General features: G+C 39.3%; 1 protein-coding gene across 1 annotated transcript in view; it reads left to right on the forward strand.

Moving 5' to 3' along the window:
- The window catches only part of Tasp1 (taspase 1), a 187710-nt gene that overhangs the window by 35236 nt on the left and 129799 nt on the right, over positions 1-22675 (forward strand). The window contains exons 5-6 of the mRNA XM_055602612.1: positions 6262-6382; positions 14045-14129. Of these exons, the coding sequence (XP_055458587.1) occupies positions 6262-6382; positions 14045-14129 (206 nt within the window). The remainder of the gene's footprint in view (positions 1-6261; positions 6383-14044; positions 14130-22675) is intronic.

Here is a 22675-nt window from a genome sequence, read left to right on the forward strand (position 1 = left end):
TCCAGCCCCAGTGTCTTGCATGCACTAGGCAGGTTCTGTGCCACCGAGCGCATTGTATTTACACCCCCTCTTTCTCCTACAAGAGATTCATCGAAGTTTGCTTTAAGACATTTCCTACTGACTACTTTAAGATGAGTAAAGCTACTAGGTTGCCAATAGAGGCAGTCATTAAAATAATTTCAGTAGACTACTTAATTTGAATGGGTAAAAAGTATAACCTGTTAGTGATTGATCAATAGATATATGAGTTCCACTAAGAGGAATGTTGGAGATTGGACAGATATAAATCAGTTTATATAAAATGACCTTGTGCTGTTTTGTTTTTTATATACTTGAATCTGTAAGAGATGTTCATAGAATTTGCATAATAATCCCCCAAGGTACAGTGCACCCTGTGGCTGTGCAAACTGTCCTTATTTTATGTTTTCATCAAAGAACACTCAATAGAAAATGCAGGTTGTTTCTAGTGAAAAAGTAAAGTGTTGCAGCACTTGGCTGGATCTTGCCACATGTTACTGTAGGAAAATACTCCCCTGTCATGGCAGTGGAGGAACTCCTGGCTTGCCACTTCTTCCATCCCATTCAAAGGGATCTTGCTATTTGAAGCTTTGTTTTTGTTTTGTTTTGTTCTCTGAATTTTTTCTATAAGAATGTCATGCAAGAATTAGTATCTAGCTCGCTTAATGCGTAATAACTCACAGTAATAATTATTCTAATTTACCTCATTGTAATTAACTGCTATTTAGACATTTTACAAACATTTGTCATGTTTGAATGAAACATTGCTTTAGACTATGGTATACAACAGCTAAAAAGACAAAGGGCCATATGCTCTGTGGGAAGAATTAACAAGAGAAATTAAGATGTAAGTGGGTGTGGTGATGCACTCTATCTTAGTTAGGGTTGTCTGAATTTGGGTTACTGTTGCTGTGATGAAACACCATGCCCAACAATATTTGGGGAGGAAAGGGTTTATTTGGCTTATTTTTCTATATTACTGTTTGTCTTAGAAGTCAGGACAGAGACAGGGCAGGAACCTGTAGCCACATGTTGATGCAGAGGCCACGGAGGTGATTCCTCACCAGCTTGTGACTTGCTCAGCCTGCTTTCTTATGGAACCTGGGGCTAGCTGCCCAGGGGTGGTACCATAGGGGTCTGGCTCTCCCCATTAGTCACCAATTAAGATAGTGTCAGCAGGTTTGCCTACAGTCTATCCGTAAAAGGCATTTTCTCAATTGAGGATCCCTCCTCTCCAGTGACTAGGTTGGATTAAGTCACACACACCTTTAAAGCCAGTACTGGGAGGCAGAGGCAGGCAGATATCTGAGTTTATATCATGAATTCAGGTTTGCCAGTGCTCTCAAAAAATAGTAAGGTAGTGAGAGGGATTGTCACCTAGATGGGAAAATGCTGTGAAGGTGGCAGTGTAGCTGAGTTAGTCAGGAGGGGCCCTCTGACATGATGACAGTAGAGCAGAGAGTGGAGAGCAAAGGGCCATGAGGAGCTAGGAGAGCTTTCAGAGGAAAGTGCTCTACTGACCTTTCTCCGTCTACTTGTGCTTGTTAATTCTTGTTACCGTGCACTGTCCCTGTCACTATCAGTTATTTACGTGTGTGTGTGTGTGTGTGTGTGTGTGTGTGTGTGTGCACACCTTGTGTCAGTTGGCCCTCTCCTTTCACCAGAACTCCTACTAAGCTCAGCATTTCAAAGAGATGAATGAGCAACAGATTGAGATCTGGGTGAGGCGCTCTCAGGGTCCTAAGGGGCTCTTGTTAGAGAATAGAAGGGAGACACTTGGAAGAGGGAAGAACGGGCCTGCCTCTGAGGACAGTGGTTCTCAACTTTCCCAGTGCTGTGACCCTTTAATACAGTTCTTCATCGTGTGGGGACCCCAGCCATAAAAATATTATTGTTGCTACTTCATAACTGTATTTTGCAGCTGTTATGAATCATAATGTAAATATTTTGGAGATAGAGGTTTGCCGAAGGAGTCCCAACTTACAGATTGTGAACTGCTGCAGGGTCAGGGAAGCCTTGAAAGTTAGGATTTCAGGCTTCAGGCTAAGTCTGAGCAAGGGAATGACTGGGTCTGACACGCTTTAAAGAATTACTGGCTTTTTCCTGAATAGAAAGCTAATTCTACAAAATCTCATGTCAAGCTGCATGGTGATATGTTCCTGAAATCCTAGCACTTGGGACATTAAGGCAGGAGATACCTGTTCAGACCAGCCTGGCCTACATAATCAGATCCTTTTTTCAAAAAACCAAAACCAAATCAAATCAAGTCACATCAATTTGAATGCAAGTCTTAAGGCAGTTATGTGTTCATCTCTCTTGGCTGTGTAATTACGCGTTGTGTTGTTGAGTCTGGTGAGTGCATGCTGAACTTTGACAAGCCTGTTAAAGGATTTTTTACTTGCATTCTTAGTAGTAGTATGTGGGTTCAAGTTGCTCAACATTCCTGCTAGTACTTAGTCTCTTTAATTATGGCTGTTATAGTGGCTGTGTTGTGTGTCACTGTCACGGTAATGTTTCTTAGATCTGGTGGAAGTCTAGGAAAATGCTTAAGTTGGTAGATAACTTTGAATATTGGGTAAGCTTTAGGTGGATCCAGAATTGTCCTCCTTTTCTAGTACTATTGAGTGCACCCAACTTGACATCATTTTATAGATTGCCTTAACGGTTTGATGTGTGAGCACTTTTTATATTTGATCACATTGCTATTTTGGGATGAGGTCTTATGCAATAACTCTGAGAGTGTTCAATGTAAACTAAATTCTTCCTTTGTTGAAGGTCAAATAAGCCTTGAGATTTGTCTCCCTGCCATTTCATTGTAAGATTTTATATTGTTCGCTTTTCATCCATAGTTTTTAGTTGGACTTTGAGTATGATATGGGCTTCCCTAACATCACTCAGCATATTCATTAACTTTTAAATGCAGTAGTGTTGTTTTTCTTTAGGTTTCAGATACATTACTCGTCCCCAATTCTAGGCCTTTATGCTTTATCTACCTTACAGCTTTAAACTTTTTAAAGCTTAGGTTTATTTGTTTTGTTTTGCCTGTATACATGCCTGTGCACTGTGTGTGCTTACTGCCTGTGTAGGTTAGAAAAGGGCATTGGGTGACCTGGAACTGGAGTTGCGAATAGTTGTGAGCCTCCCTGCTGGTGCTAGGAATCTAACCTGGGCATTCTGCAGGAGCAACAAATGCTCCTAAGTGCCTAGTCACCGCTCTAGATCTCTAAACTTACTTTGACTATGGCTCCATTTTAACATTGTTCTTGCCCTTTGGAGACAGGGTGTCATGTAAACTCAAGCTGGTCTCAGACTTGCTAAGTAGTGGAGAATGGCTTCCTGCCGCTAATTTTCTTGTTCAGTTTTTACTCGTTCTCTACTATTCTTAATTTGGAGCTAATAGAACCCTGAATCTAAAATGCATTTTTAATATACGTTTACAGAACTTCATATTCGAGTGCAGCGTATTTAGTCATTTCTATCCCTTCCTCTGCCCTGTAGTCCCCCACCTTCATGACTGCACTTTTTAAAATTTGTTGTGGATACGGACATATGAGTGCATAGGAAGCCTGTGGAGGTCAGAGGACAGCTGTGGCAGTCAGCTCTCAGGCTTCTCTCTCAACGATGGGTTCTGGGAATTGCGTACAGGTGGCCAGACATTCGTGGCACATACTTTTCCTGCTGAGCTCCGTCTCCCAGCATTATGTGACTTTTTGAGATATAACTCATATTTGTGAATAGTTGGTTCATAGTGTCTTTATAACATTTTACCTAGCACGAGTGCCCAGTTTCCTTAATTTTTACCACTCCAGAACGAAACGTTTTAGCCCTTAGCAGTTGCTTCCTTTCTTCCTCTTATGCTTCTACTCTACTTAGGGATTTGCCTATTTTTCAAGTTTAATATAATTGGGATGCCTATATGGCCTTTTGTGTCTGGCTTCTTTCTCCTTAGCATAATTATTTTTAAAAATGGTTCTTCCAGTTTGCATTGTTCATCAATATTTCACTCTATTTTTGTTGCTGATTAATACTGTTCTTTTTTAATTTTTATTATTATTATTATTATTATTATATTTTATTAACTCTGTATCCCAGCTGCATCCTGCTCCCTCATTCCCTCCCAGTCCCACCCTCCCTCCCTCATCTCCACCGTGCCTCTTTCCAAGTCCACTGATAGGGGAGGACCTCCTCCCCTTTCATCTGACCCTGGTTTATCAGGTATCTTCAGGACTGGCTGCAAAGTCCTCTGTGGCCTAGCAGGACTGCTCCTCCCTTGGGGTGGGGAGAGGGGGAAAGGTCAAAGGGCCTGCCATTGAGTTCCTGTCAGAAATAGTCCCTGTTCCCCTTACTATGGGAAACCAATTGGTTACTGAGCTACCACGGGCTTCATCCAAGCAGAGGTTCTAGGTTATATCCATACATGGTCCTTAGTTGAAGAAACAGTCTCATAGAAGACCCCTGTGCCCAGATATATTTGGTCCTTGTGGAGCTCCTGTCCTCTCCAGGTCATACTAACTCCCCCTTCTTTCATATGATTCCCTGCACTCTGCCAAAGGTTTGGTTATGAGTTGCTGATTAATACTTTTCTTATGGAGAGATACCATATTTTGTTTAATGTATTTTTTTGGCAGTACTTGAGTTGTTTTTACTTTGTCACTGAATAATGCTGCATATATATATATATATATATATATATATATATATATATATATATATATGCCTATTTCGGTAGACATATATTCTCAGTTCTCTTACATATACCACAAGTGGAAATTTTGGATTCCTTGGTAACTCTGTTAAACTTCTGAGGCCCTCCGAGTGGTGGTGGCGTACACCTTTAATCCCAGCATGCAGAAGGCAGAGGCAGGCCAGCCTGGTCTCAATTCCAGGACAGCTAAGGCTACAACAGAAACCCTGTCTCGAAACAGCAGAGTAAACCAACCGACCAACCAAAGAAACAAAACAAAAAGCAACTAAAACTCTTGAGCATCTACTAGATGTTTTTCAGATTGGCTGTACCTTTCACAGTCTTTTTAGATGTGTCTGCATGCTCTCATTTTTCCATGTCCTTGCCAACATATGTTATTATCTAATTATAGCCATCCTTGTGGGTGTGAAATAGTATTTCATTGTGGTTTTGATTTACCCTTTTTGATGACAAATTACATTGAACATCTTTTCATGTTCTTATTGGTTATTTATATATCGGTGGAGAAATGTTTATTTATATCCCCTTCCCATTTAAAAAAGTTTGAGGAACTTTTATGAACTCTGAGTAGAAGTCATTCATCGTATGTGTTTTGGCCTGCAAACATTTTCTTCCATTCTGTTTCCTTTTTTTATTAGTGTCCTTTGAAACATAGAAGATTTTAGTTTTAGCTGAGTGAGGTGGCACATGCCTATAATTCCAGCACTCGAGGAGGCTTAGACAGGCAGATGCCCGTGAGTTCGAGGCCAGCCTGGGCTACAAAGCAAGTCCAGGGCAGCCAAGGCTACACAGAGAAACCCTGCCTTGAAAAACAAAACAAACAAACAGACAAAAAATTAGTTTTGCTAAATTGCAGTTTATTTATTTTTTTATATTGCTTGTGCTTTTGATAAAAAACAAACAAAAAAAAACAACCACTATGTAATTCAGTTTTTTTTTTTTGTTTTGTTTTTTTTTGTTTTTTTTGTAATTCAGTTTTTAAGATTTTTTTAAGACTGAGACAGCATTTTACCATGTAACTGGCTGGTTACATGGTTACTGGCTGTAATTTCTTACGCATGATGTCTAGTCCCAGCACTTGAGTGAAAGGATTATTCTTTTTTTATGAGTTGTTTTGGCATCCTTATTTAATTGATTGTGCATGTTTTCATGAAAAGGTTTCTGTAGTTTGTTAAATGCCCTTTCTGTATGTCTCCTAACGATTCCCTTATTTTATTAACATGGGTTATTTTGATTAATTTTATTTTTCAAGACATTAAAACCAACCTTGCTTTTCTGAGATCTCTTTTGTTCATGATACAAAACTCTTGTTTATATTGTGCTGGTTTGTTTTGATTTTGTTTCTTCAATGATTTTGATGTTAGTATCTACAAAGTATATTGATCTCTAATTTTCTCATACTATTTTAGAGACATACTGACATCTGCATGAGTCTTAGAAAATGTTCTGTTTCCTTATAGTTTCTAGAAGGGCTTATGAAGGACTGACATTAATTCTTTTTTAAGACTAATAGAATTTAAATTTGTTTTATTTTTTAGGATTCTCCTTTTACAAATGCAGGAATGGGATCTAATCTAAATCTCTTAGGAGAAATTGAGTGTGATGCCAGCATAATGGATGGAAAATCCTTAAATTTCGGAGCAGTTGGAGCACTGAGTGGTATGTGGGCATTTTGACATAGAATATCTATTGTTTGAACAACTGCATCTGTTACCACTTCATGTCTTCTGCAGACTCATTTCCAGTCAGTTAATTAATCAATTGACTAATTAATGATAATTTAGGCAGGGGTTCTCTGTGTAGACCAGGCTGGCTCCCAACTCAGAGATTCGCCTGCCTCTGCCTCTCAAGTGTTAGGGTTAAAGGTGTGCGCCACCCAGCAATGCCTGGCTTAGTCCCATATTTTTAATATGGGGAAGTTGAAACAGTTATTATTCCTCCTTAACCAAATCAAGAACATAAAATCTTAGGTATAAACAGTTTTAAAGAAAACAACGAATGCTAGGGCTGTAGCTTATTTGGTAGATCACTCGCCTAGTTTCTACAAGGTCCTGGCTCTGAATTTTGACACTGACAAGCAACATCAACAACAACAACAACCAAACGTAACAAATAAAGCAGTGTCCAAGTTTGGTTAGAAGTCCATTACTCTTCTCTAGTCCTTAAAGAGATTGTAGACATTTAATAGTTAATTTAGAATAGTTTATTAACTTTGCAATTTGAAAAGTATTAACATTAATACATCTTAGGTGATACCAATAAAATTTACTTTTTATTCCATATGTGTTTCCTTTTTATCTCTGTTTTTCTCTGGTTATTAACCAGTAAAAAAAATCTGAGTTATTTACATAGTAGAGCTATGGTTTGTGAGTATGGTTGTTTTAAAAATTGAATGTTGTTCTATGTGCATGATATGTAAGTGAGCACACACTGTGCACATGTGGAAGGTAGAGGAAAACCTAGGTGCTGGTGTTCTCTTGCCCCTTGGCTTAGGAAGGCTTTCTCATGATTTCTATCACACTGTGCACTGGAGGCTACCTGTCACAGGAACTTCGAGCTGGTTTTGCCGTTTCTACCTCACATCTCATGGCAGGAACACTGAGATTGCAGATGCATGCCACCATCCATATTTTTATGTGTGTTCTGGGGCTTAAGTCATTTCATCAGCCTTGTGTGGCAAGCATGTTTCCCTGCTGAGTCATCTCACTGGCCCACATGAATAGATTTTAATGAAACAGAATTCCTTTCTTTTCTTTTTTCCTTCCCCTATCTCCTTTTCTTCCTTCCTCCTTTCTTATAGGAGAATCTTATGTAGCTTAGACTGTCCTTGAGCTTGCTTTGCAACCCAGGCTCGTCATGATTTCATGATTACCCCTGTGTTTGTCTTTTGACTGTTAGAGTTTTAGGTTTGCGATAAATACCCAGCCACTGCGGGAGCTTTTTCTTTTTAAATCAGAATCTTGTAGCTGTAATTTTTCATCATTTACTTCATTTTCAGCAAAGAACTTATGGTATAAGATAAACATTCCAGAGGCATTTCTGTCCATCATTTTAAAAAATTTACATATATTTCTATATCACTTTGGGCTAAGAGTGCTCTTATCAATATTCTCTAACTGAAATCCCAGTGCTTGATTTCTTGATGAAAATCGTTGCTTTGGAAAGGACTTTCATGCTCTTCTTGCCTGCCTCAGGAAAAAAAAAAATCTTTTACTCTGATCTTCTGGTGTGATGGCTATTCTCAGTAGTCAATTTGACTCTATCTGGATTTAACAAAAAAACACAAAGAATAGGGTACTGTTGGGAAGTTTTCTTAATTATAGCTTTTGAAGTGGAAAAACTTTTTAATCTGAATGTTTTTATGCGATAAGATGCACCTTCAATCTGGGCTGCAGGTTTTGGTTGCATCCTACATCTTAGCTCTTTCTCTTTTTTTCTGTTTGCCCTACTTTTGGTTAGTTAATTTTTTTCTAGTATTAGAGCCTGCTTATTTGGAATTGTGGCATACCCTGAAGATCATCTGAGATCTCAGCATTAAATGTCATCTTGTTAGGATTTAGATCATCCGGCTAGAGAGATGGCTTGGTGGCCAGAAGTGTGTACTACTCTCAGAGAGGACCAGGTCTAATCCCAGCAGTCTTCGGCAGTTTACAACCACCTGTCAGTCAGGTTAAAGGAGCTGAAGGCTCTGTCCTCTGGGAGCACCTGTCTTCCCAGCCTCCCACACAGAACATTGGCACAGGCCAGAAGGGCTCTTTATGCTTCTTGCTAGTGCACACTTGCTGATTCTCCCCACCTGCAGATGTGGTTTTGAACCAATTTGTCTCCTGAATTCGCTGTGAGTGGAATAAGATAACTGTGTTTCTCTCTCTTTTTTTTTCTTCTCAATATGCATGTGAGATTTATCCACAGTTTTTGCCACAGTAATTTATTTTTCTATTGCTTGTCATTTCATTTTGCTTTGAAGTCTGTAACTTATTTCACCTACTGTCACTTGAGACATTTGCAGTTTCTGGTCTTAGACCATTTTCAATAAAGTTATAGAGAGTGTTCTTTTACAAATGTCTTGGAAAAATAAGCACTAACTTTTTCTGACTATATCCTGTGAGTTGACCTAAGTATTAAGGTGTATTAATGCTTTGCTAGTGGCTGCTGCTAGTTTTCAAAGTAGTCTCTGCACTTATATTCCCACTAGACAGTATATGAGCATTTCAGTAACTACAGTTCGCTAATTCTTAAATATTGATTATTATTGAAATTCAGCAAATTTGATATTTCTGTATTTGTATTGTTTTGAGTTTTCCTATGATTAATCATACTAAAGTACTTTTTCTTCTACCTATACAATCTTTAGACATTCTTGTTGAAAGTTTTCATTTACAACTTTTTAACATATTTATTGAATATTCTTTTTTATTGCTTTTTAGATATATTTTGTATATCTAGATAAAAATCCTGTCAGATACATATATGATGGAAATTTCCTTCCAAGCTGTAATTTCCTTTTTTTTTTTTTTTTTTTTTTCATTCTGTTAATGCTGTCTTTGGGTGAGCAGGTTTTCTATAATAATGCATTTAAGGAATCAACTTTTATTTTTTTCATCTTTATTTACTGTGTATGGATATTTTGACTGCCTGCATGTATGTCTGTACCCTACTTGTGTGCAATGCCTACTGAGGCCAGAGAAGGGCATTAGATGCCTTGCAGTTAGACTCAAAGATGGTTGTAAGCTATATGGGTGCTGGGATGGAACCTAGGTGCTCAGAAAGAGTAGCCAGTGCTCTTACCTGCTGAGTTATTTAGTTATTTCTCTCTCTCTCTCTTTTTTTTAAAACCAGCGGGTTATTGTATTTTAAAAAGTTGTACTTATCTGAAGTTAGAAAGCCAGTCTCTCTTATTTTCTTTATTATTATTTTTCATTGTTTTTACCTTGAGCATTTGGTTTTCTTACCACGTTCAGACTAACTTTTGTGTGTGTTAGGGGTCAGCATTTACTCAATTTTTTTCTGGGTTTAAAATGACTTATTGCCCTTTATTGAAAAGATACTTCTTTCCTTACCAGTTTCTATTGGGAATCAGGTGAAGTCCATGGGAGACAGCTTGTTAGTGTAGCTGCCATAGCTGGCCCCACACCCCAAGTGGGGGTTGTTCTCTACTTGAAAGGGTTTGCGTATCACTGAAATGCTGTTTTTAGAATTATTACAAATTATTATTATCTTTACTGAGAGTCTCATCATGTAGCTCTACGTGGGTTAGAACTCACTGTGTAGACTTGGCATTCTTGGTTGGCAGTTTTTTATTTCAGGGCTTGATGTATATCATTCCTTGCTTTCCTGACAGAGTTCTTAAGAGACCTGGCATCTCTTACGTGTTTTCTTTGTAGGTGAGCTGGTGCTTTCTCTTACAACTCTTAATGTTGTTTCTCTGTTTTTGAAGTTTTAACGACTTAATTGTAATAAATCTCAGACATTATATTAATAATAGAGAATCAAAAAGAAGATGGGAATGAGGAAAGAGAACAAGAGGGAATGAAATAGGAAAAAGAGGAAAAGTATATGAGTTAGAGGTAAGAGAAGTACTAGAGAAAACACCATAGAATGGGTTCAGAAAAGAACAAACAAACAAACAAACAAACAAACAGCAATGAAATCCATGAAGCAAGATGAATGCTAAAACAACTAAACAGTCCCGTAAAAAGTGAGAATGAAAACAATATAAAATTAGGAAGTAGGAGAGAATGAGCATGTCATCAGTTAGCACATTCTTTTAAATGCCATGATTGGCATTTTAAAAAAATGTGGGTCTTAGGGATTGAGCTCAGGTTCTTGTGCTAGTGAGTGAGCCGCCACCTAGGTTCTGTCTTGCAGCTGCTGTAATTTAGGAAGAGGAATCTTTCTGCATATCAAAATAAATGGCTCCAGAGAGTTTTCTCCACCGGATTAGGTTCCTGCACAAGACTAAGTTTGGTCTGGGAGTTCCTCCTTCCTAGCTATGGATTGCCACATCTCTCTTTAGAGAAATTATGTACTTCATGTAGTGGAGCCTAAAACGAGGTGGACTAAAGTCCATGCAATAGCCAACATTATTCACAGCCTCAAACAATTTATGCTCGGAGGGTTGGGAATTCCATGAGTAAAGTGTACAATCAGAAGGACAAGATGTATGTAGCACAAACATGTTTTTCCATAGAGGCATATAAACAAATAACAGTATCCAGTTGTAATGAATGATCTAAAGTAGACTCACTCCTATCTGCTATACCTGGGAGGGTTATGAAAGCACATTTCAAGAACAATTCTGTGATTATTTAAAGAAACTGAGGTCACAAGACTCTTGTTTTGTTTTTATGGAGTTTTCTCACAAGCGTTCAGAAGTCCCCTCACATGACTCCGTTCTTGGACTGTGTTCCAACAACAAAGGAAGGAAACAACAGCATTAGCAGCCCATAAAATGATAATGCTCCTTCTCCTCCTCTTTTCCCTCTCTTTCTCCTCCTTCTCTTTCTTCTTCCTTCTGCCGCCTTCTCCTTTTCTGTCCCCCGCCTTTTTTTTTTTTTTTTTTTTTTTTTGCTTTTCTGAGACAGAGTTTGTAGCTCTTGCTTCCTGGAATTCATTCTGTAGACCAGGCTAGCTTCCAGCTTGGAGATCAGCCTGCCTCTGCCTCCTAAGTGCTGGGATTAGGGGCATTTACAATCTTGCAGGATGGCAAAGAACTCTTTACCAGCTGCATTCCACACTGGGCTAATATCCAGATAATGCAAAGAACTGAAGAATTTAAATACCAAGGAAATAAAACTGACAATGTACCAGTGATCAGATGGACCAAGGATCAAGTTAACAAAGAAATACAAATGACCAATAGCTAAGTGTTCACTATCCCTGGCTGTCATAGAGACGCAGTTTTAACTGCTTTGCGGTCTCACCTCACCACAATCCAAATGGCTGCCATCCAAAAGCACGACAGAGATGTTGGAGAGTATGTGAGAGAAAGGAGCCCGCAATCATGGGAAGGCTCCAGATTAACATCACCCTTGTGGAAATTAGTGTGGAGAGCTCTCAGAAATTAAAAGTAGGCCTACCGTGTGAGCCAGCTCTCTCTTCTGGGTACACGAAGAGCTCCACACCTACCACAGAGATATTTGTATCCTCAGGTTGATTGAGCTTTAGTCACTCTAACACAGTTGGCCTTCACCAGATAACTAGATAGCAGCTATATACAGAATGCGGTATTACTCGGCTCTAAAGACACATGAAGTTAAAAACTGCAGAAAAATGGATGGATTTAGAATGTAAGGTCACATATCTCAGAAAGAAAAGAAATGTATGTAATTCTTTCATGAATAATAGATGTATATATATGAACAGATGTACATGTAGGTACCAGTATGACAAGAGGAAAAGAGAACAAGAAAGACTAAATATAAGAGGTAAAGGAGGATTAAATGCAGGAAATGGACATGGGTTATAAAAGAAGTTAATTGGGATTTTGTTGTTGTTCTAGTTCTGTCATGACTCTTTTGTTATGTTTTGTGAGGCAAAGTCTTACTCAGTAGGCTGAAACTTACTATATATCCTAGGCTAGCCTCAAATATTTGGTAATCTTTCTGTCTCAGTATCCCAAGAGCTGGGATTACAGGTGTGATCAGGTTTTCCCTGCTGTGTGTTCAGTGTCCCATGTTCTGAGTGGTTGGGTAGATGGGCTGTGGGACACAGATACACTTGTGTTAACCTTTGCTGCTTGGGCTCTCCTCCCATCAGAAAAGGACTCTGGCTGTTTTTCTGCCCACAGTGTGTAGGTTTACCTGAATATACCATATTACCACTCTGTGTTCAAAAATTGTAATGCTTACTTCTTAGTCTCAGGTCAGAGTTCCCCGCGAGCCATGGTTCTCAACCTTCCTAATGCTGTGGCCATTTAATGCAGTTAGCTTCTCAAGCTATGGTAACTCTCAACCATAAAATTATTTTCATTGCTACCGTACAGCTGTAATTTTGCTACTGTTATGAATCATAATGTAAATATTGATATGCATATGGTCTTAGATGACCCCTGTAAGATTCTTTTGACCCCCAAAGGGGTAGCTATCCACAGGTTGAGAACCATTGCCCTACTGCCTTGTCTAGCCTCAATAGGAGAAGATGCCTTTTGTCTTACTGCAATTTGATATGCCAAGGCTGGTTGATATCTATGGGAGACCCCCCTTTTCTGAAGAGAAAGTGAGGAGAAGGGCTGGGAGGAGAGAAGGGAGAAGAAATTGTGGTCAGGATGTAAAGTAAGGGACTGGAGAGATGGCTTAGTGTGTAAGAGCAGTGGCTGCTCTTCCGGCAACCACATGGTGCCTCACAACTATCTGTAATGTGATCTGACATCCTCTTCTGGTTTGCAGGTGTATCTGCAGATAGAGGATTCCATATATAAAATAAATAATTTTTTTATTTTATTTTTTTTTAAGGATTTATGGCAGAGGGAGAAGACAGGGAACAGGACAGGAGCCCACCACAGAGGGCCCCTGAAATATTCTACCCAGCAGTGTATCAAAGCAGATGCTGAGACTCATAGCCAGACTTTGGGCAGAGTGCAGGGAATCTTATGAAAGAAGGGGGAGATAGAAAGACCTGGAGGGGACAGGTGCTCCACAAGGAGACCAACAGAACCAAAAAATCTGGGCACAGGAGTCTTTTCTGAGATTGATACTCCAACCAAGGACCATGCATGGAGATAACCTAGAACCCCTGCACAGATGTAGCCCACGGCAGCTCGGTGTCCAAGTGGGTTCCCTAGTAATGGGAACAGGGGCTGCCTCTGACATGGACTCAGTGGCTGGCTCTCTGATCACCTCCTCCTGGGGGTGGGAGGCAGCCTTGCCAGGCCACAGAGGAAGACAAGGCAGCCAGTCCTGATGAGACCTGATAGGCTATGGTCAGAGGGAAGGGTAGGAGGACCTCACCTATCAGTGGACTTGGGGAGGGGTATGTGAGGAAATGGAGGAGGGAGGGTGGCTTTGGGAGGGGACGAGGGAGGGGGCTACAGCTTAGATACAAAATGAATAAATTGTAATAACTAAATAAAGAAAAAAGGATTTAAAGCAATCAAGCAAACAAACAAATAAATAACATCCAAGTTAAAAAACAAAAAAGAGAACCACTTCCTTAGAGAATCTTTAAGCTATTATTGTGTTCATGTGTGTAAGTAAGTAGCTTTGGTGTACATAAAGAAAAATTTCCAAGGCATTTTAAAGTTGTCTTACTGAAATAGTCATGAAATGAAGTGGAGGAATATGAAGATATTTCTGACTTTTTTATACCAATTTTATTTTATAGGAATCAAGAATCCAGTCTCAGTTGCAAATAGACTCTTGTGTGAAGGACAGAAGGGCAAGCTGTCTGCAGGCAGAATTCCTCCCTGGTAACCACTTTGTTTCTTTTGACTTCTGCTGGATTGTTAGTGTGTGATGGCTGCTTTAATTCATAGGGGACTGCTGCTCTTGGTTCCTCGCAGCAGTAACATGCTTTAGACTAAGGCATACTTTGTTCTGTAATGGTGGAGCACTATATTGTTGATAAGCTCTAGATGGAATAGAATGTTGTGGATCAAAGGAGGTTGGAGTTAGTTTCTGGATTTATGTGTTGTTAATTCTCAAGAGGATTTTGTGTTGCTGAATAATCAGTTAGGATTATTTTGTTGTGAATCTCAGAACCTGTCATAGATACTGGGGCCTATTGTCTGAAGTAATTAGTTTTGGGATATTCTTAGAAAAATATACATTGCATATTGTGACTAGTCATGATTCAACTACTATCCAGCACTAATGCTTAAGAATGTCTTGTCTTTCACCTTATTCATCTTAACGAGAAGAGATAAAAAGGATTAAGAGATCATTAAAACAGACTTACAAATTAGTGTCTGTATGTTTATGTGTGTGTGTGTGTGTGTATCTCAGTCGTTTGTGGTGGGAAAAAGATGTACTACAAGATGTGCCTATTGTTCCCCCATGGTGTAGCCCATTACCCCAATTGGTCATCACATTATTTAGAAAAGCACAGAACAAATTAAAGTTTGAAAAGTGGGTTGGAAAGATGTATGACTCAGAGGTTAAGAGCACTTGATTAACCCTGAATCTTTTCATAGTACCCATATGGTGTTTTATACCTATATATAACTCCAGTTCCAAGGGACCTGATGCCCACTTCTGACCTCTGTGCATACAAGGTATATGAATGGTATATATACATGCAGGCAAAACACTCATACACATAAAGAAAAAATCAGTCTTAAAAAAAGTACAGTATAAAATTTTCTCAGTATAAAGCTATAAACAGCCTAAATGACTGAGTGGTTAAAATTTTTGCTTTCTAGTCCTGTTACTAAGTACAGAGAAGAATAGTGACAGTAATGTTAATTTATGTCACAGCACAGAATCTTCTAGCAAATGTTTACACAAAGTTTAAACTCTCACAAATGTAGATATTGAGACATTCAAACTCACAGTTGTAGCCTGTTGGGTTTGATGTGGGCTTTCTTCTTGCCTTGCAGATAGTTGCTATCTTGTGTTGTCCTCTCACTGGAAGTGTATGGGAGAGGGAAGGGGGAGAGCAAGTTACAGAGGGACAAATGGGGAGAGGAGGGTAAGAAGAGAGGAAGAGAGAAAGAGGAAGAGGGAGGGAAGGAGGAAGAAGAGGGGAGAGGGAGAAGACAGTGAGAGGAGAGAGAAAGTGACAGAGGTGGGTTGGGAATGTGTTTCTTCTCTAAGAACAGTAATACTTGTCATGGGGATCTTACCCTCATGGTGAGCTCCCTCATTCCATAGCAGTAGATCTCTACATTGTAGAACTGAAAAAGAAAGTTAACTTATAGTTTGTTTCTTTTTGATATGTTGAGACAGGATCTCACTGTGTAGGTTTGGCTGACCTGGAACTTGATTCATAGTTTAGGCTGGCTTGAACTCACAGAACATTGTCTGCCTCTGATTCCGGAGAGCCCAAGATAAGCTGTGCACCACCATGCCCAGCTATAGTTTCTAAACCAACCAGCCAACCAACGAACCAACCAACCAATCAACCAACCAAGCAAACAAACCCTCAAATCCCGAAAAAACCTACAAAATAATATTATGAACAATTTAATACCACCTAATAAAATATAATATAAAATATAACCAAAACATTTGAGGTTATCTAGACTGAGCTTTTCTTTCTTCATTCTTCTTTTAAGATAGGATATTGTCATTTAGCCCAGAGTGGTCTCGAACTTGTGATTTTTCAGCCTCTTGATTGCTAGGAGTACAGGTATTAAACCATCAGACTCAGCCAACTAAAGTCTTATTAGTGGATCCTCATCTTTCACACTGTCCCATATTCCCGTGCTGAGCTGTGGAGTTCCTGTGTCTAGTAACAATTGTCCTGAATTGAAGCGTTTCTAATTTTTCTAATTTTTCAGTAGACTTTTATGTGACTTGTATTTTCCATTTACATGTTAACGTATGCTTTACCTAGTTGTATTTTTAGACTAATAAAAATATGCATTGTAGTCTTACTTTTTATTTCTGCCGTGAGACACCATGACCAAGCAGTTTGTAGAAGAGTGTTTAACTGGGCTTCCTTCCTGTTCAGAGGGTTGGAGTCCATTATGGCAGAATGGAGGCATTGCAGCACAAGCTGTGAGCTCATAGTCACAAGCAGGGAAACAGAGCTAACTTGAAATGGCGTGAGCTTTTTCTTTTTTAATTAAAACATTTTAAAATTCACTTCACATCCTTGTTGTAGCCTCATCCTCCCTCCCAGTTCCACCTTCCCATCCTCCCCCCCCCCCCCCCCTTTTCTCAGAAATGGGGAGCTCCCCTTCCCCCCCCGCCTCGCTCTTCAAGTTGCCTCAGGACTGAACATATCCTCTTCTCCTGGCGGGACTGACCCGCCAGGGGAAATGATCAAGATGCTGGCAAGTGAGCCCATGTCTGATGCAGTCCTCACTTCCCTTACTAGAGGACTCACATGAGGCCTAAGTTGCCCATCTACTACATCTTCATAGAGGGCTTAGGTGCAGTTCATGCAAGGTCCTTGGGTGATGCTTCAGTCAGCAAGCCCCTCTGGTTCCTAGCGGTGGTCTTCCTGTGGAGCTCCTGTTATCTCTGGGCCCTTTTCTCTTTCCTCCCACTTTTCCACAAGACTCTTCTCAACCTTGGCTGTCCTGGAACTCACTCTGTAGACTAGAATGGCCTTGAACTCAGAATTCTGCCTGCCTCTGCCTCCCGAGTACTGGGATTAAGTGGTGCGCCACCACCATCCAGCTGGTGTGAGGTTTTTGAAACCTTAAAGCTTACCCCTGGTAACATACTTCCCCCGGCTAGTAGTGTACACGTCTTTGTTCTCTGTAACAGCCATCACCTGGGCACCAAGTGCTCAAGTGCTTGAGATTTATGAGGGACCTCTCATTCTAACTACCTCATGTGTAGGGTTAGAGGGACCTCTCATTCTAACTACCACCTCTCATTCTAACTACCTCATGTGTAGGGTTATTGGACACTTTGGAAGGATTAGGTAACCGACTATGGGTTGCTCATAAAGGGAAGAAGGAAGAAACAAGTAGTTGTTAGAATCACTTCTTGTGCTCTTGGAGTTCTTTTCAGAAAGCCCTTGTCTGTTCCTATAACTGGAAGTCTTTTTCCTCATATCTTCTAGTATCAAAGTTTAGGGTCCTACTTAAGGCCTTCCATTCATTTTAAATTGACTGTTGTCATGTGAGATACACAGATTTCATTTTGTTGTTCTACTTATGAAAACACAGGTTTTCCAGCACTCTTTGTTGAAGAAGCTCAGTTCTTTGCTGTGTGTGTCTGCATTTCTGGGTTTCTACTTAGCCACGTATGAATGTAAACTATAGTGTGCTGTGTTGCTCAATAGTGATGCTAGGTAGGTTATACATGTCAGATATTTTTGTTGTTCTTATATGGGTTCTTGCTATGTTGCATAGGCTATCTTAGAACTCAGCATTTAGCATGAGCTGGCCTACTTCTGTCACTTGAGTGAGGAGGGATGACAGATGTCTGTGACTATGCCCTGTTATCAGATGTGTTTTTCACTTTTGATATTTTGTTCCCTTTCCTTCCTTTGCTAGATCTTGCATACACTAGGCAAACGTCATGTCACTGACCTATGCTTTCATCCCATTTGAGGACATTTCCCTAAATAATAGGTGTTCTAGTTTGTTTCTCTGTTGCTACACTAATCATGGACCAGAACCCCTTTGGAGAGGGAATAGTTTATTTGGCTTACCATTTCATATCACAGTCATCATTCAGGCAAGTCAGAGTAGGAACACAAGCCAAAGCTGGAGGTAGGAAGTGAGGTCAATACTGAGGAATGCTGAATCCTGGCTTGCTTTCTCTGGATTGGTCAACTACCCTTGTTAGTAAACTGCCCACACATGGACACGCCCACAGGCCAATCTGAAGGCCCTCCCTCCACTGAAGATCCCTCCTCCTGGGTGTGTCAAGCTGAAGCTAGCTCTGACAGTGGGTGCATCTGCATGCTCCTCTCCATTTAGGAACAGCCGGATATGGCTCATGTATAGGTCTACAACTTCCTGACTTTGTTTTTCTTTCCTTTTTCTTCCTTTCACTTGGAAGTTTCCATTGCTTGTGCTTGACCATTCTCCTGTGGTATCCAGTCACCAGAAAAATCCCATGCAGTCTAGTTTGTTATTTCTTACTTCTCAGTTATTTTCATACATTTGATTACTGCCTTTAAAAAAGGCTTCTGTCTATGAATATATATGAATGGGGTTATTAATTGCTTTAATATCTTTGTTTACTGGTTTATCATTTTTATTACTTTTAGAATATGTTGAGTTGGGTGATCCTCCCACCCCCGGTTATATTTTTCTGCTTGGTAGTTGTTTTTTTTTTTTTTATTACATTGCTGGCATTGTAAATTTTACATTTTTGTGTATTGAATTTTTTATATTTTAGTAGGAATTCTTAAATTTTATTTCAGGATGTGACAAAGTTATTTAAAAAGTTTGGTTCTTTTCAGGTCCTGCTTTAGACTTTGTTTCACAGGCCTACAGAATGCATTTAATGTTGAGCTAGTTTTGACTTGTTATAAGGCAGAACTCTTAGAGTATTATATCAGATGATGTCAGAGTGAGAAAGTTTCTTCTAGGTGTTGGGACCTTAAAGTGTACTTGGCCCTATCTGAACTTGTTGCCTTTGTAGTTGTAGGTTGTGTGTGTCAAGGCTTTGGGTAATTCTGTCTTTCTTAGGTTGTGATCATCATTCAGCAAACTGCTAAAAAGGTACTTTCTACAGATCTCTGGGGTCTTCTCTGTGCAGTTGTTTTCACTCTGGTACTTTGTCCTGTGAACTCCAGCCATTCTGGCTTCTAGTGGCCCAGTTCCATCTGTTTGCCCTAGAGACTGCTGGGCTAGAACTAGAAATTATATAAGTTAGCTCTCTGATTGCAGCAAGGCACATTTTGTTTTTCCTTTTTGTTGCCTGGTGTCTGAAACTGTTGATTTTCATATTTTGCAGTTTTCATTGATCCAGACAAGAGGATAAGTTTATTCTACTACCCTAATCTTGCCTAGCAGAGAAAAATCTTTACACACCTGGAAGCTCACTGTAAATTACTAACAGTAGTAATTTAAAAGTAGATTCTTCTAGTACCTGTATCAGTTTAACCAGATTTATCATTTTTTTCTTCAAAAAAAAAAAAAAAAAGGTATTTTTCAAAACTTAGTTTGAGCCTTAGAAATCCATGTAGTCTCCCCTGGTCCCACATAGTATTTTATGGCATGAGTTCTCTCTTCTTACATGCTGATGGTAACATTTCCCAGCTATGTAGTACACCCGTTAATGAAAGAGCCTGGGCCTGAAGTTTAGTTTCCTAATCTGGGCAATGATAACTGGCGAATTACCACATTTGTACATTTGATATGGGTTTCATTCATTGTCTTAAAATGTTACAGAGCTTTTTAGGATAAGACACAGTTTGAGATAGGAGAACTTAGTCCTACACTTACCCACGTTATGTTTTTAGGAGTTTGTGGACTCCATCTAGGTTACACTGTGCTTATCGCCATTGTTGCAGTTACTCAGCACAGGACATCTAAGTGTGTGTTGTCCCAGGTCCCTGTCCCTTCGTCCTCCTCACTTGCTCCCTCCTATTCCCCTCCCACCCCTTCTTCCACCGCAGTCTCTCCTTCCTTCACTGCCAATGTTCAATTCATTTCCCCTTGTGATTGAGACTCAGGCACCCTTCCTTGGGGCCTCCTTTCTATTTAGCTTCTTTGGGCTTTTGGATTGCAGCATATTTATCCTGTACTTTATGGCTAATATCTGCTTTTATGTGGGTACACACCATGCATGCCTTTCTGGATCTGGTTACCACACTCAGGATGACCTTTTCTAGTTTTATGCATTTGCTTGCAAATTTTATTATGTCTTTTTAAAAAATAGTTGAGTAGTATTCCATTATGTAAATGTAGCCTAACTTCTCTATCCATTTTTGGTTGGGAGACATTTAGGTTGTTTCCAGTTTCTGGCTATTACAAGTAAAGCTGCTGTGAACATAGTTGAGCAAGTGTCCTTGTTGTATGGTGGAGCCTCTTTTGGGTATATGCCCAGGAGTGGTATAGCTGAGTCTTGAGGTAGAACTGTTCCCAGTTTTCTGAGAAACCGTTAGATTGATTTGCAGAGTGGTTGTACACACTTACATTCCCACCAGCAGTGGAGGAGGGTTTCCCTTGGTCCACATACTCGCCAACATATGATGTCACTTGAGTCTTTGATCTTCTGAAGGGTCTACAGTGGAATCTCAGAGTCACTTTGATTTGCATTTTCCTGAGATGTTGAATATTTCTTTAAGTACTTCTTGGCCATTAGAGATTCTTTTATTGAGAATTCTCTGTTCAGCTCTGTATTCCATTTTTAATTGGATTATTTGGTTTGTTGGTGCTTATTTACTTATTTGAATTCTTTGTATATTTTGGATATTAGACCTCTGCTGGATATAGGGTTGGTGAAGACATTTTCTCGTTATTGAGTGTTTTCCATCAGTGTTCATCAGGGAAATTGATCTAAAATTCTCTTTCTTTGTTGGGTCTTTGTGTGGTTTAGGTATCAGGGTCACTATGGCCTCATAGAATGAGTTTGGTAATGTTCCTTCTGTTTCTATTTTGTGGAAGAGTTTGAAGAATATTGGTATTATCTTTTCTTTAAAAGTCTGGGAGAATTCTGCACTGAAACCATCTGGCCCTGGGCTATTTTTGGTTGGTAGACTTTTAGTGACTGCTTCTATTTCCTTAGAGGTTATAGGTCTATTTAAATTATTTACTTAATCTTGATTTAACTTTGGTAAGCGATATCTATCAAAAATCATTCATTATTTTATTTAGAGTTTCCAGTTTTGTAGAGTATAGGTTTTTGAAATAAGACCTAATGATTCTTGGGATTTCCTTGATATATATTACATCCCCCCTTTCATTTCTGATTTTGTTAATTTGGATATTCGTTCTCTGCCTTTTAGTTAGTTTGGCTAAGGGTTTGTCTGCCATGTTGGTTTTCTCAATGAATCAGCACTTGGTTTCCTTGATTCTCTTTGTTTCTAATTTATTGATTTCAGCCCTGAGTTTGATTATTTCCTGCTGTCTACACCTCTAGGGTCTGTTTGATTCTTTTTATTCTAGAGCTTTCAGGTGTTAATTTGCTAGTGTGAGATCTTCTTCATGAAGGCACTTAATGCTATGAACTTTCCTCTTAACACTTCATTCACTGTGACCCATAGGTTGGGTATATTGTACCTTCATTTTTATTGAATTCTAGAAGTTTTTAAGTGTTTTCTTTATTTCTTCCCTGACCCAGTGGTCATTGAGTAGAGAGTTTTCAGTTTCCATGAATTTGTAGGTTTTCTGTTGTTTCTGTTGTTGTTGGAGTCCAACTTTAATCCATGGTGGTCTGATAAGATACAAGGGGTTATTTTAATTTTCTTGAATCTGTTGAGGCTTGTTTGCTTTTTTGTTTTGTTTTGCTTTTGGAGAACGTTCCATGAGGTCTTGAGAAGAACGTATATTCTTTTGTGTTTGGGTGAAATGTTCTGTAGATATCTGTTAGGTCCATTTGATTCATAATGTCTCAGTTCTATTATTTCTCTGCTTAGTTTCTGTCTCAATGATCTGTCCATTGGTGAGAATGGGGCGTTGAAGTCTCCCACTATTAAAGTGTGGTTTTGATGTGTGATTTAAACTTTAGTAGTGTTTCTTTTACAAATGTGGGTGCCCTTGAATTTGGGGCATAAATATTCAGAAATGAGACATCATTTTAATGGATTTATTCTTTGAGTATGAAGTGTTCTTCACCACCTCTTTTGATTAATTTTGGTCGAAAGTCTATTTTATTAGATACTGCAATGGCTACTCCAGCTTGCTTCTTGGGTCCATTTGCTCGGACAACCTTTTTCCAGCCCTTTACTGTGAGGTAGTGTCTATCTTTGTCACAGAGGTGAGGTGTGTTTCTTGTATGTAGCAGAATGATGTATCCTATTTTTGCTCTCATTTTATTAGCTTGTGTCTTTTTATTAGGGAATTGAGTCCATTGATAGTGAGAGATATTGATGGCTAATGATTCTTAATTTTTGTTATTTTGATATTGGTGGTAGGTGGAGAGAGAGAGAGAGAGAGAGAGAGAGAGAGAGAGAGAGGAGAGGGAGTCAGTCTTCTTTTAGTTTTGCTGGTGTGGCCTTATTTATTCCTTGTGTTTTCTTGGGTATAGTTAACCTCCTTGGGTTGGAATTTCCTTCTAGTATCTTTAGGGCTGGATTAGTGTATAGATATTGTTTAATTTTGGTTTTGTCATGGAATATCTTGTTTTCTCCATCTATGGTAATTGAAAGTTTTCCTGGATATAGTAGTCTGGGCTGACATCTGTGGTGTCTTAGGGTCTGTAAAACATCTGCCCAGGC

This window comes from Psammomys obesus, unplaced genomic scaffold (assembly GCF_907164565.1).
Source record: "Psammomys obesus unplaced genomic scaffold, mPsaObe1.curated_primary_1811, whole genome shotgun sequence".
NCBI lineage: Eukaryota > Metazoa > Chordata > Mammalia > Rodentia > Muridae > Psammomys > Psammomys obesus.